The sequence below is a fragment of the Apus apus genome, chromosome 20 (assembly GCF_020740795.1).
Source record: "Apus apus isolate bApuApu2 chromosome 20, bApuApu2.pri.cur, whole genome shotgun sequence".
Taxonomy (NCBI): domain Eukaryota; kingdom Metazoa; phylum Chordata; class Aves; order Apodiformes; family Apodidae; genus Apus; species Apus apus.
The window spans coordinates 4,254,261-4,266,764 of NC_067301.1; the positions used below are offsets into that span (position 1 = coordinate 4,254,261).

The 12,504-nt window shown below is 38.6% G+C and overlaps 1 protein-coding gene across 9 annotated transcripts in view; it reads left to right on the forward strand.

The window, feature by feature from the left end:
- Positions 1-12,504, forward strand: part of KIF1B (kinesin family member 1B) — a 90,976-nt gene that overhangs the window by 25,633 nt on the left and 52,839 nt on the right. For 3 of the 9 annotated variants that reach the window (XM_051637236.1, XM_051637240.1, XM_051637241.1), the window contains exons 6-15: positions 422-600; positions 1,330-1,441; positions 2,450-2,527; positions 2,774-2,839; positions 5,042-5,117; positions 5,415-5,493; positions 5,991-6,133; positions 9,753-9,886; positions 10,962-11,041; positions 11,359-11,434. In XM_051637236.1, the coding sequence (XP_051493196.1) occupies positions 422-600; positions 1,330-1,441; positions 2,450-2,527; positions 2,774-2,839; positions 5,042-5,117; positions 5,415-5,493; positions 5,991-6,133; positions 9,753-9,886; positions 10,962-11,041; positions 11,359-11,434 (1,023 nt within the window). Of the gene's footprint in view, positions 1-421; positions 601-1,329; positions 1,442-2,449; positions 2,528-2,773; positions 2,840-3,592; positions 3,611-5,041; positions 5,118-5,414; positions 5,494-5,990; positions 6,134-7,238; positions 7,281-9,674; positions 9,887-10,961; positions 11,042-11,358; positions 11,435-12,504 lie in introns of all 9 variants that reach the window. The other 6 variants (XM_051637232.1, XM_051637238.1, XM_051637235.1 and 3 more) reach the window with 4 other exon arrangements.

Below are 12,504 nucleotides of genomic sequence, written 5' to 3' on the forward strand. Positions count from 1 at the left end.
AAGTAGCTTCTGCACGCAAATTCATTCTTTTTTTGCCTCCTTAGGTTTGCTTTGGAGGTTCATAGAGATGACTTGCAGGCAGACTCCTTGTTTGCCTCTTTAGATAGTTTTGCTGCTGTGTCATATTAAACCTGTTAAAGATGTGAGCTCACGTGTATAATTGTTAATTAAACACGAGTATTTTTTGAAGCCACTGATGGACCTATACAAGGTGCAAGGCCTGCAGCTTATCTGGGAGATCTGATGCACGAGACTCTTCTGCCACTGTCTGAAGCTGTTACATGAACTGAGACACCTACCTAGAGCTTTCCTGGAGTGGGCTGGGGGAATTTCTGCCAGTGGCACTCTGAAATGCTGTAGAGCTGCTCGTAGAGGAAGTCTTAAGAAGCATTAAATTACCCATGCAAATTCCTGCTTTCAGGTGAGTTACATGGAGATTTACTGTGAGAGAGTCAGAGACTTGTTGAACCCGAAGAACAAAGGGAATCTGCGGGTGCGAGAACATCCTCTGCTGGGGCCCTACGTGGAAGATCTCTCCAAGTTAGCAGTCACATCTTACACAGACATTGCAGACCTCATGGATGCTGGGAATAAAGCCAGGTTAGTGATGGTAGTATGTTACATATTTTTATCTCTGTTGTAGGTATCTATGTCATGTAGCACCAAATTTTTCAAGTATCTTCAGGGATGCATTGTTGCTTTTTAAGTAACTCGCATCACATGAAGAGTGCTGAAATATGCACTGATCAGTGCTGCTGAAAGGCTGAAATTGATTTGTGTTAGTAAATTCTGCTGCAAGTTGCAGTGTATGCATTTAAAGCTTGTAGTAGCTTGAGATTAAGGATGTACCTAATTATACTGGCTTTTAGTTCTGCCTTTGTGTACTGCATCATTGTATTTTACATGTTTATTTCTACATGTAAAATCAATCTCATTCATTCGAGTGCTTAAGGCTAAAGCTGGCATTTTAGCTTTAGCTTCTTGTTCCTTAGTAGTTGTTTTCATGTCAGCTGTAGGCTCCGTTTAACAGTGTGTGGGTAAGACTGACATAAATGTTGCTTGTGTTTTCTTGTGTGTGAGAGTGCAAGGTAGATGACATTGAGTTACACAGATTGAGCAAGTCCTCTTTTAACTGTGATGAAGATGAGAGTCATTCAGGAGTGAAAAATCAAAGGGTTTGTTAATAGTGTTCAGTGTAGCTTGGTTATAGAGCAGAATATAAACTGTGCAGCCTCTACCTTTACAGCTGCATCCAGCCCTGCAGGTAGTTGCACCTGCAGTGTAGAGGCTACTCTTTTCTAAACATGTCTGTGTCTGTTGGTATTTTAGGACTGTGGCAGCTACCAACATGAATGAAACCAGCAGCCGCTCTCATGCTGTTTTCACCATTGTCTTTACTCAGAAGAAACACGACACAGAAACTGACCTTTGCACAGAAAAGGTATATTACAGATAACTGGCTTTCTGATGGTTCTTCACAAGTCTCGCCCGCAGTGACTTATTCTTAGTGGCAGTATGATGAGAAAAGAGAAGTAATTGTTTTTTTCTGGTGTTTTCTTTAAGGGTGAACTTGCTGCCTGCCTTGGCAGAACCTTTCATTTCTTGCAAGATTTTTATTCAGTGCTGAAAATAACTAGATGGAGAATATGTGCAGGAGGAGAATAGATAGGTGTGGGAAATTCATGGCTTTAAGGACTAGGTTCTGTGGGGAGGGATAAATGAAATAAAAGGAGTTCATCTTCCCCAGTCTTGTTCCAGAACTTTCTGTGGTTTTGCTTCTCAGTGCAAAATATTTGCCTTGTTAGTTCTTTTCTTTGGGCACAGGAATTGGGATGAGTGAGACTTGAGCTTTTTCTGGAATTTGCATGTTAAACTCGCACAGAACAGTTTTCTGGCTTTTATTGCTCTGAAATAGAGGTTTTGCATCCAAAAGTAGCTGAAATAGAGGTAATGTTCACATTTCTAAACTGCTGTGGACAGATCTGAAAAAGTTTATGTATGGAAGGCCCCCTCCCTTCCAGAAAAGGGCCAGATAAAACCCTGTAAAATTATCATTAACTGACATGCAGTCTGTAATTAAAGAGTTAGGCCAGTGCTTTATTGTTGGTGTCACTAAAGTTGGGATGGAACATTAAGTTTCTCTTCCTTTCAGACTCTTGTGTTGTCTGTAGCAGTAACTCTCCATTTCTTTTGACTTCTGTTGTGCACTGTTCATGTGAGACCTCCTTGTCTCTTGAGGTAATTGAGACAATAGTGACACTTAGAGCTTAATCCCAGACACTTCTTATCCATAAGAAGCTACTCAGTTTGACTGCATTTTCAAGCATACTACAGTGATTTTTTTTTTTTTTAGATGGTAAAGTTCTTCTCATGGCACAGAATTCAAAGGAGTTCTCATTCTAATTCACCAAGAACTAGTTGTAGTTGTTAATGTGCCTTCTCCTTGCAGGTCAGCAAGATTAGCCTTGTGGATCTAGCTGGGAGTGAGCGAGCTGATTCAACTGGTGCCAAAGGAACCCGATTAAAGGTATGGGGCCAGTTCTGAATGGGGAAAGAAAGGGAAGTGGGTGTACAAGTACCATGTGGAGTGTTTGACAAATAATAAGGAAAAGAATGCATTGCAGTTTTAAGTATGGAGAAAATACTTGCAAAACTGAAGACTTCATTTTTTTTTCTCTCTGATCATGGATGTGACATTTGGCTTGCTTAGTTGACAGAGGTTCATGGATGAACAATTCTAATTACTGTATAATACTGGATTCTGTTTTCTCAGGAAGGAGCAAATATAAACAAGTCTCTCACAACTCTGGGCAAAGTTATTTCAGCATTGGCTGAAGTGGTAAGTACAGCATTTACTCACCTGGAACAAGCTTTCCCTAACTAGTAAAACTGAGACAGGTAAAAACCACGCAGTACAGCAGAATCTTTCACTGTTCTTGGCATTCTCAGCCAGTTCAGCTGTGTATATTTTGACAGATGAATAGTGTTGATAGTATTCTGCGATTGTCATGCAGATGGATTGAAACTTCATTTATTGATAAATCAAAGCATTGGTTTATTTAGCTGTGAAGAAGCCTTGCAAAAGAAGGCTGCATTTGTCTAGAAGACAGGTTCACACAGCAAGCATTTAGTTCTGCAGGGCAGTGATTTTATTTCTGTTGGAAAGTATAATTTTAGAAAACTAACTGTAGCTTTATTCTTAATATTTTTAAAGTACAGGTGTAATAATTTGATTATCACTGGCTTTTCTTGCAATGGAAAGACTTAATAATGTCTTGAGTTTAATGAGCATATGTTGATCCAAACATAATGTTGTAGGTTTAGAAAAGTACTTTTGTACACAACTATTGTTTAAAAAAACCCGAGCAAGTAAATTACTGCTGTTACTTTTACAAATAGTTCTCAACAGCTTGGGACAGGTTGAATATACTTAACTGCTTTTTAGATTTTTTTTTTTTTCCAATGAAAACTACTGTCATTCATTTGGCTTTTCAAGAAAAGAAAATCCAAGCTAATGTGGAAATTTATATATAAAGCTCTGTTAAGAATCTCATTGTACCTTATTCCTCTTTCTTTAATGCTTTCAACTTAGGATAACTGCACTAACAAGGTATGGTGGTCTGAGTAGTAGTTGATGGTGTCTTTTTTGCCTGAGTGTAAGATTTTATTCTCTTCACTTTGGAATCAAAGAGCAGAGATCTTTATTGTCAGGTCTTTGAGAAATTCCCATGACTATAAATTAGTCATGAAGCCTGAGAATTATCAGTCCTAAAATATTTGAAAATGTTCTAAGGTTGGGGATAATTTAATGCAAAGTACACATTTAAGTATGTATTTAGGAGTATTCTTTTATTTCATCCCTGCTCCTGATTTGGTGACTTAGCTTGGGAATATCTACTTTTAGTCAGGATGACTTGGTCTTTGCTCTCAAGTTTCTACTCTCCATGGTTTTTTTTTTCCTTTACCCCATATGATGAATTGTAGGTGATAGTCAGTTCTAGTTTTTGGACTTAGCATCTGGTGCTTACCTCTTCCTAGTAATTTTACATGTCCATTGGAAGGTTCCTCACCTTTGGCAAGGTACAGTAGAACTACTGCAGGACTAACAATCACATTTTAAGCACGTTGTGAGTATTAAGAGGAGCTGCACACAAAATGTAATCGGGCTTTTTCTTGCAAAGCTATACCCTTTGTTAATTATTGTGCAGAATAAAACTTTTGGCATCTCTTGAAGCAAGTTGTTTGCCTACTAATTATTTAGGTAGGTAAATGGATGACCCAAGATTCATGTTCTGTTCTAGAGGTTTTGAAGTTCTTGTTTCTTTTAGACCAAATGAAAAATGATGAAATTTGGAGGGAAGTCTGTCAAGAGGTGCTGAGAAAGCTCTCATCTCTTGTGTAGAGGTTCTTCATTTGTCACTATTGATTTGGGGACCAAGCACTTAGATACTTAAACACTCTTTTTGTGGCTTTGTGCTTTAGTTTGAGTAGCTGCAATCAAGTTTTTGTCTTTTTTTTAAACCAAAATAAAACCACAAAAAAAACCTCAAAGCAACCTCCTCTCTACTGACAGTTCTAATTTCAGTGTCCAAGCACTTTCACCTTTTCCTTCCTTGATTTTCCCAGTGACTGTTCACAGAAACACAGGAAGATTAGCTAGTTGTCCTTTCATTTCTGACTGCTCTTAAAAACAGTAGCCTTCCTAGAAAAGGAGGAATGTTGTTTGAACACAGAATTTTAAATGGCAGAAGGATATTTTTCATACACAGAAAAACCTTTTTGAGGGTAGTGCTTCAAGGGAATTCTCAAGACTGCTTAATATCAGCTGTTCAGGTGTCAGAATTTGTTGCATGTTATCTGATATCAAACTCAGTTATCACTTGTACAACTGAGGATGAGCCACCCCTCTGTTGGGATAGCCTATGCTGCTCTTCTCCTATAGCTGTATCGTGGTTCCTCTATCTATACTATGAATTTTATGTCTTAAAAATTAATTTTCCCTTTGGTTTCTGTTCTTCAGCTGTGTGTTCTTTCTTTGTAGAGTAAAAAAAAGAAGAAGACAGACTTTATTCCATACAGGGATTCTGTACTAACATGGCTTCTTCGAGAAAATCTAGGTATGTCTGACTTGCCTGTGCCAATGTGAAAACAAATTTTCACCAAATTTTCTGCTTTTGACTCACTTAGCTTAAATTTGTGTCAAGTACAGGTAGATATTATACGTAGTCAAATCTGAGTCATGTCGTTCTACCCTTTATTCAAGTTACAGCTTTCTTTCCCATTTTTTTAATGTTTCTTAGTAATGTAGAATATAGTTGAGCTCTATGATTTATTGAAAATACTGATCCTTGGTAGGTAATTAGTGCCTAGATTGTGCACTGTAATTCATCTGAAATGTTGCCTATTCGTTATAGGTGGTAACTCCAGAACTGCAATGGTTGCTGCTTTGAGTCCTGCAGACATCAACTATGATGAAACTTTGAGCACTTTAAGGTATTTTCTTTTTATCTGAGATGGATAGGGGTAGGTGTTAGTGGTAATGACCACAGGCTATCTTTCAATCCTCTGGGTTATTACACTTAGAGAAAATCTGTGGAAAAGACTTGGTACTTGCAAGAACTCAATTACCCAGAGAGAAGAAAACCAATCTACTGTATGTGAATAGGGAGCTAGGGATTTATTGCCTACTCTTAACTTGAAAAAATCAAACTCGTGTTATCCAAGCTGAGGCTTCAAGCACTGAAGAAATAAGAAAAAACCAAACATGTTACCTGTTGTACATATGATGCACCTTGTTAATCAGCTCTGAATAGAACTTGTCTTTTTAGCAACCTGTATTAAACACAAATTCAAAAACATGATTGAATAGAATGCACGATTCTCTTCTGACAGCTACAAGCTAAATGTCTCCCTATCTTGCTGCATTCGTGTGTTGCAGATAAGCACTTATATGTTCATGATAAGGTTCTACTTTTTTGGTTTGATTCCAGATATGCTGATCGTGCAAAACAGATTAAGTGCAACGCTGTGATCAATGAAGATCCCAATGCTAAGCTGGTGCGTGAGCTGAAGGAGGAGGTGACAAGGCTGAAGGATCTCCTGCGTGCCCAAGGGCTGGGAGATATTATTGACAGTAAGTGGATTAAACAGGCCTTACCATCTGTAAGCTGGTCTCTCTTACAGAGGAGAGAGCTGGGCCTGTGAGAAAAAGGGATTTAAAATTGTGAACATGGTTTTAATAATGATAGCCTCTTCTGTGTAGAAACAAGCTATCCTAGGATTGGCCACCTTCAAACTCATAAGGAAAACCATGGAGATTGAGTTTCCTATTAGTGGGTATGGGATTTTTATGTAATATAGCTTACACATTCAAGAGTTGCCCTGGTGAGTTATGAAGGGCCTTTTGTCTGGCTGCCAATGAAAGACAGATAGTTGAGATACAGAAACTTAATTTTGTACTGAGAGAGAAAGCATCTTTCTTCCTCTGTAAAGGGTTAAAGTTGATACCTGGCTCCAAGACCATCCTTGCTCAGAAAAGAAAATGGTGGCTAATTCCTGTTAGATTGTGTCTTGAGTGACAAACTATTTGTCATCTCAAAATAACTAGCTATGAAACAACTGCTTGTGAATAAGTAATGGATTATTTTGGGGCAAGATCTTCAGTTAGGTTGGCAGAGCTGTATTGTACTGATTTGCTTTGCCAGCAACCTCTTAAAGCACGAGAACAAACTTGTGCCTGAATTATTTCCTGGTCCTCATTCCAAGCAAGGCAAATAAATTAAGATTTATATATTATTTTATGATATGACCACTGATTTAATTGCTAGCTAAGATGCCCATAAAAACACAGAATGTATCCCAGTGGATTAAAAGATACCTTGACTTGGAAAAATAGATTTAAAAAAAAAAGTGAATTTTGCACCAGTTTCTGATTTATCAGAGATTATTTCGCTGTGAAACAGAAGTCCTGGCTTAGTCATAGACTGCTTAAAGAAGTGCAATATGTATCCACCTTTTTGTATGCTTGTTTTCAAGAGAGTGGGGCCAGAAGACAATGAAATGCAGGTGTTTTCATGCTTGGTACAGTCTGTGTTCTTAGGTTCTAAATCCAAACTGAAAAAAACTGTTAAATTGTGTTTTGTTTCTTTAAACATTGAGTACTATTCTCTTCCCTTCCTGTGTCCTGGTGAACCTTCAATTTTGATCCTTCTTGTATTTTCCCTCCTGCTTCTTTCCAGTTGATCCAATGGGAGATGAATACTCTGGAAGTGGAGGCAAATGTGTGTACTGTGTGGTTCTCTTTTTAACCTGCTTTCTCTGGGTCAGCTTTTAACTGAGCTTTGCATGCCAGCATTTCTCACAGGGAAATCCCAGACAGAACACTCTCTGTGGAATGCAATGCAGTTTCATGGAAACTAGCTTAACCAGCATTTCTTAGAGTGAAAAAATGTGCAAAGATTCAAATGCAACATATGTTCATTGCTTTCTTTCTGGCAGAATGTAGAAGGGAGAGTAGTAATTCTTTAGTCTGTTTTCATGACAGCCAACAGTTTAGATTCAAGCTAGAGAATCTTTTTCTCAAATATTTCTCCAGTTACTCAGTTGAAACAGCTTCTGCTTACGTACCTCTCTGGCCTTTTAATGTCTCCTTTCCACATAAAAGTATTTGTTTTAAATGTTTTAACTCAAGATGAAATGTTATCAGTTCCTCCCAGAGACTGAAATTTATTTATTTTGTGTAGTCTCTTAAAAAAAAAAGTTAGACATCTTATACTGATGAAGGTCTCTTATTTGAGCTCAAATACTTGGTTGCAGATTATTAATTTAGTAGGGTTAGAACAATCAGCAAATAGCATTTTATGTTCTAGTGTTTGCTTCTATGGAAGGGAACTATATGTAGTCCATTGTAGGAGAAATGTGTATTATATATCATTTTGGGTTGGTAGACTTTTTAAGCTCTTTCAGTCAGTCATCTTCACTCTCACCCAAACAGTATCAACTGGAAGAGATCTGTCTGAAATTTCCTAAAATTAAAGCTACTGGTGTTGTAAAGACTCATCCTGGCCTTGTCTTAACATTCTGATGCTGCTTCCAGCGTGTGGCTATGTCATCCCTGTGAGAGCTGCAGCCTCCAGGAGGAGTGTGCATGATGTTGAGGGGTTTGGTTGTCTGTGGTCTCAGCTACTGGAAAAAGCTACTGCAAGTGCCACTGCCTTTGTCTTCAGGAGTGCATGTGTCTACAGGCCTTTCCGAGACTTCATCCTCCCTGCTCCCTCATGCCTGCTCTCCTCATCCTGATGGCGTTTCCTTTCCTTAACCTTCTTCTTCCACCCCTGCTTTCCTGTATTTGCAGATGGTGGTTTTCAAACTGACTCGATCAGTTTCATGAGGCTGAAACAGCAGTTTGAATGTGGAGTGAAGTAGGGCACAAGGCTGACAATAGCAGAATTGTTCAGGGTAGGAGTAGAGGAGATGTAGGAGGGCATGGAAATTTATGCAACGTCTGTGTGAGCATCTCATTTTCATAAGTGTGAAGCCCTTGTTTATAACTTGCAAGGTCTGATTTGACCTGTTTCTTTCCTAAGGATACTTATTTTAAAGGATTTGTTTTTGAAATAGCATTTAAAACGATAAAAAAATATTAAAACTGAGCTATTTAATTGTCTGATATTTCCAGACTAGAAGATCTTTTCATTGTGAGATTATTCTGAGGATATGGCAGACATATCTGGGAAGTTAATTAGATTAAAATAAATTATCTTTGCATGTTTGTTCTTAAATCATTCATGCACTGTTTTCTGTCTTTCAAGGAGACATCTTTCAGGCCTCCAGGTTTTCAGGCTACACAAGCTGCCTTATTACATTTTGGTGTGGTTTGTTTTTTTTTTTTAAGGCCTTCCTCATCTAAACTAAGACCAAAACAAGCTTTAAAGCATCTTCTGAAGTATGAGAGCCTTACCAGATATTTCACTGATCAGGTTTCATAGATTTTCACTTTTCAGATAGGGAGGGCCAAGAGGTAATACAATGTTTTTATTGTGAACTTGATTCTCCTCTCCCTGCCACAGACTGACAGTGATTTACATACTCGCTCTCCTGTGAGAACTGAAGCTCGGGGAGTTCTTTGTCCCTGTGGTCTGGGTGGTTCAGCAGCAGAACCACTGCTGTGATAAAGATTCACTTAATCATTTTAGATTAAAGATGCCTGGAAGAGAATGTCTTGCTGAGTTTAAGGAGTTGGTGGCTATTGAGGCTTCAGCCCAAAATGTCACTAATCTCGTCAGGAACAGAACCTGTTCCGGGTTTGAGCTCCATGGTGCTAAGTTTAGTGTTCAGTTAGGAACAGGATGGTTTATTTTTTGGCAAAGTGTGATTTTTTTTTTTTTTTTTTTTTTTTTTTCCCCCAAGATTTTTTGATCAAAACAGTTTATGACACAGTCCTTTACTAATAATCCTCAGGGTCTGAACTGAGTTATCTTTGCCACGGATACTAATAATAAAATATATGTTTCAGAACTGCCATCTAAAAATTACAAACTTGTCTTGTTGCTGCTTAAATGCTTTCCTCTTACACTGGTCTTTCCTTCCTTTCCTTTTTCCTGTTCCTTCCCTCTTTCTATTTTCCTTTTCCCCACCTTTCTGCCTTCCCCTCTGTCTGTGTGTCTCTCTCCCAGATTTGAAAGATTTTCAGAACAATAAACATAGATACTTGCTAGCCTCCGAGAATCAACGTCCTGGCAATTTTTCCACAGCCTCCATGGGGTCCCTCAGTGCATCTCCATCCTCCTGCTCTCTCAGTAGTCAGGTGGGCTTAACATCTGTGTCCAGTATACAGGAAAGAATCATGTCCACACCTGGAGGAGAAGAGGCAATTGAGCGTTTGAAGGTGGGTGTTGCTGTAGATTAAGGAGGCTTTTATTTTAGTCTCTTTCAAGGGTAAATAACAGTGAAACTGGTTGTTTCTATACAAAGTGGTTTGAAACCCACTTGCATCTTAAAATGGCCACTTAACTGTAGTGGGCTAGAAACTGGGTTCATGCACAGCCTTTCCTGTTAGGATTATTTAGGTCTAATTGTAGCCTGGAGCTACAGCTATAATGTAAATTAAAATCTTTAATCTTGTTTACAAGTTCTCTGATACAGTGGTTATTGTGGGACATTTCATCATAAGTATAGACTTCAGGAGGCCTGGTCAGCACCAGTGTGGATAAAGTCTGACTAGCAAATGCTTTCAGAAAACCAAATTACCCCTAAGTTAAAAAAAAGAAGAGGAAGAATAATCCTGCCACTGTTGAATTTGCCCAGCCCCCACAGATTAAAATGTGAGGCACACAGAATAGCTTGCTTTATCCAGACAATAGCAGCCTTGTCCCAGTTCTGCATAGAACTGAACTGCATCAAAACTGCATTACAGTGAAGTATTTCTAAATTTTGATGAAAGACCCCCCAATCTCCATGGGCGGATGAGTGGGGAGAGCTGGCTGTGTTAAATCTGTGCTTCATTCTCATGTCTTGTCCATGAGACGCTGCCACAGGGATTGGAATGGGCAGGAAAACACACTGTATATCCCTTTCCTATTGGAAACCTGCTGTTGCCATGGAAATAACAGTGTGGTCTCTGCAGTTCTTTGGCATCCAGTTACTGAATGATGTCTGTAAATCAGATAAAAAAAACCCAACCACTAACAAACAAAAAAACCCAAACCCAAAAATTAGGTGGTTCAAATTAAAATCTGATTGTGGTTAAACATGAAGTTACTTTTTTCCTTAGTTTGCCTTTGAGGCCATTTACCCTTTTAAACATTTAGAAAGACAACTTGGAGTTTTGAAGTGCTGAGAGTGTTTTTTATAACCAAAATTAATTTGAGGTCTAGAACTGAGCACAAACTTTTAATTGCTTTCTGTGTTATGTAAAGAACTTTGAGAAGAATTCTAAAACAGCTTCTGGGATTTTCACACAGGAATCTGAGAAGATCATTGCAGAGCTGAATGAAACATGGGAAGAAAAGCTGAGGAAAACTGAGGCCATTAGGATGGAAAGGTCAGGAATCAGAAGTGCTGTAGATGTGGATAGTCTCTAGAAAATGAAGTGTGGAAAATGGAGAATGTTCCTGCGTTCAAAAGCAATGGATCAGCAGAATAGTGCTTAGTGATAATTCTGTTCACCCTTCTGTTATGTAAAACTTGAACTAAACTTTAGAAACTTGCCATATTGTCTTATGAGGTGGTGACAGTCCTGGCTGTATGGTCACTGGACAGACTGGTTGAAATTAATGTATGTCATTACATGACCTTCATTAGACTTTATTTTGTCTAATAAGCCTAAAATGGGGTCAATCACTTGTTTTTATCTCTCAGGGAGGCATTGTTGGCAGAAATGGGAGTTGCCATTCGGGAAGATGGAGGAACACTGGGAGTCTTCTCACCCAAAAAGGTAAGGAAAAATTATAAGTCTTGCATCATGTCCCCTCCTGTGAGGGGAGGGTGGTGAGGGACCTACCAGTCACACAAGGGCTTGTATTCATATTAGATACAGAAGAATGTAAGTGAGGTTTGGACCTTTAGTAGGAAGTTCCTTTTCCGTTATCTTTTCAGAAATAACTTTAATGTTAGAATGTGTCAAAACACTCTACATCTGAGGATTATTTTGCCCATAATAATGAAGCTGGCTGCTGTTCCTCAGGCAAGTGATGCAGGATAGTGCTCATAGGCAGCTGCAGAAAGAATTGCCTGTGGTACCTTCCATTGGTGGTTAAAAGTAGGGAAGCATGTGCTGGTCTAGTGCAATGATGAAACAGGGGCAGGGTGAGAAGCTCAGAGAGACTCCTGGTATCACAAAATGTCTGAGCTTTTTTTGTACCTTCCTTCAGAAAAATCTCTGCTGCAAGGAGGTGTTTGCAGCTCCTCGCATGTTGATTCAGTAGCAACTCAGAAGTGCTGCCTCTTAGCTTGTTGCCATTTTGTGCAGTAGCTGAGTGTCCTGTTCTTTGAGATACTTGAAAGTTTGAAGTATTTTTTAGGTGCTCTTCCTTGAAATTTGTTTGTTAGTGCTTTTTCCAAGGGGAAAAGGGATTTTTAATCTAATGAACCACTGGACAAAGGTGATGGAGGGGAAAATTTCTTTCAGTACATGCCCATAGTTGCATTTTCTGAAATTTGAAAGAAACAGAACTGTGCAGAAAAAGGATAAATCAGTGCTATAAAGATAAAATTGTAAGTTAGTGAAAAAGCTCTCTATGGAGTGAAAGCAGAATTAGTGAAGAAATATGAGGAAAAGAAGCTATTTTCTTGTATTTTAAAAAAACCTTTGAACAAGGAGCATATTTTAGGGTGATATTTTACCCTGAAACTTGCATGTGCAAGTGTGTAACAAACTTGATCAAAAGTTAGATGGCAACCAGTGTTGTACAGAAACAAAGCACAGCAGAACTGGAAAAATATTTAATCCTTCATTTAAAGTAGTGTTAGACTGATCTATTTGGAGTAGGTAGAACTCTGGTTTGC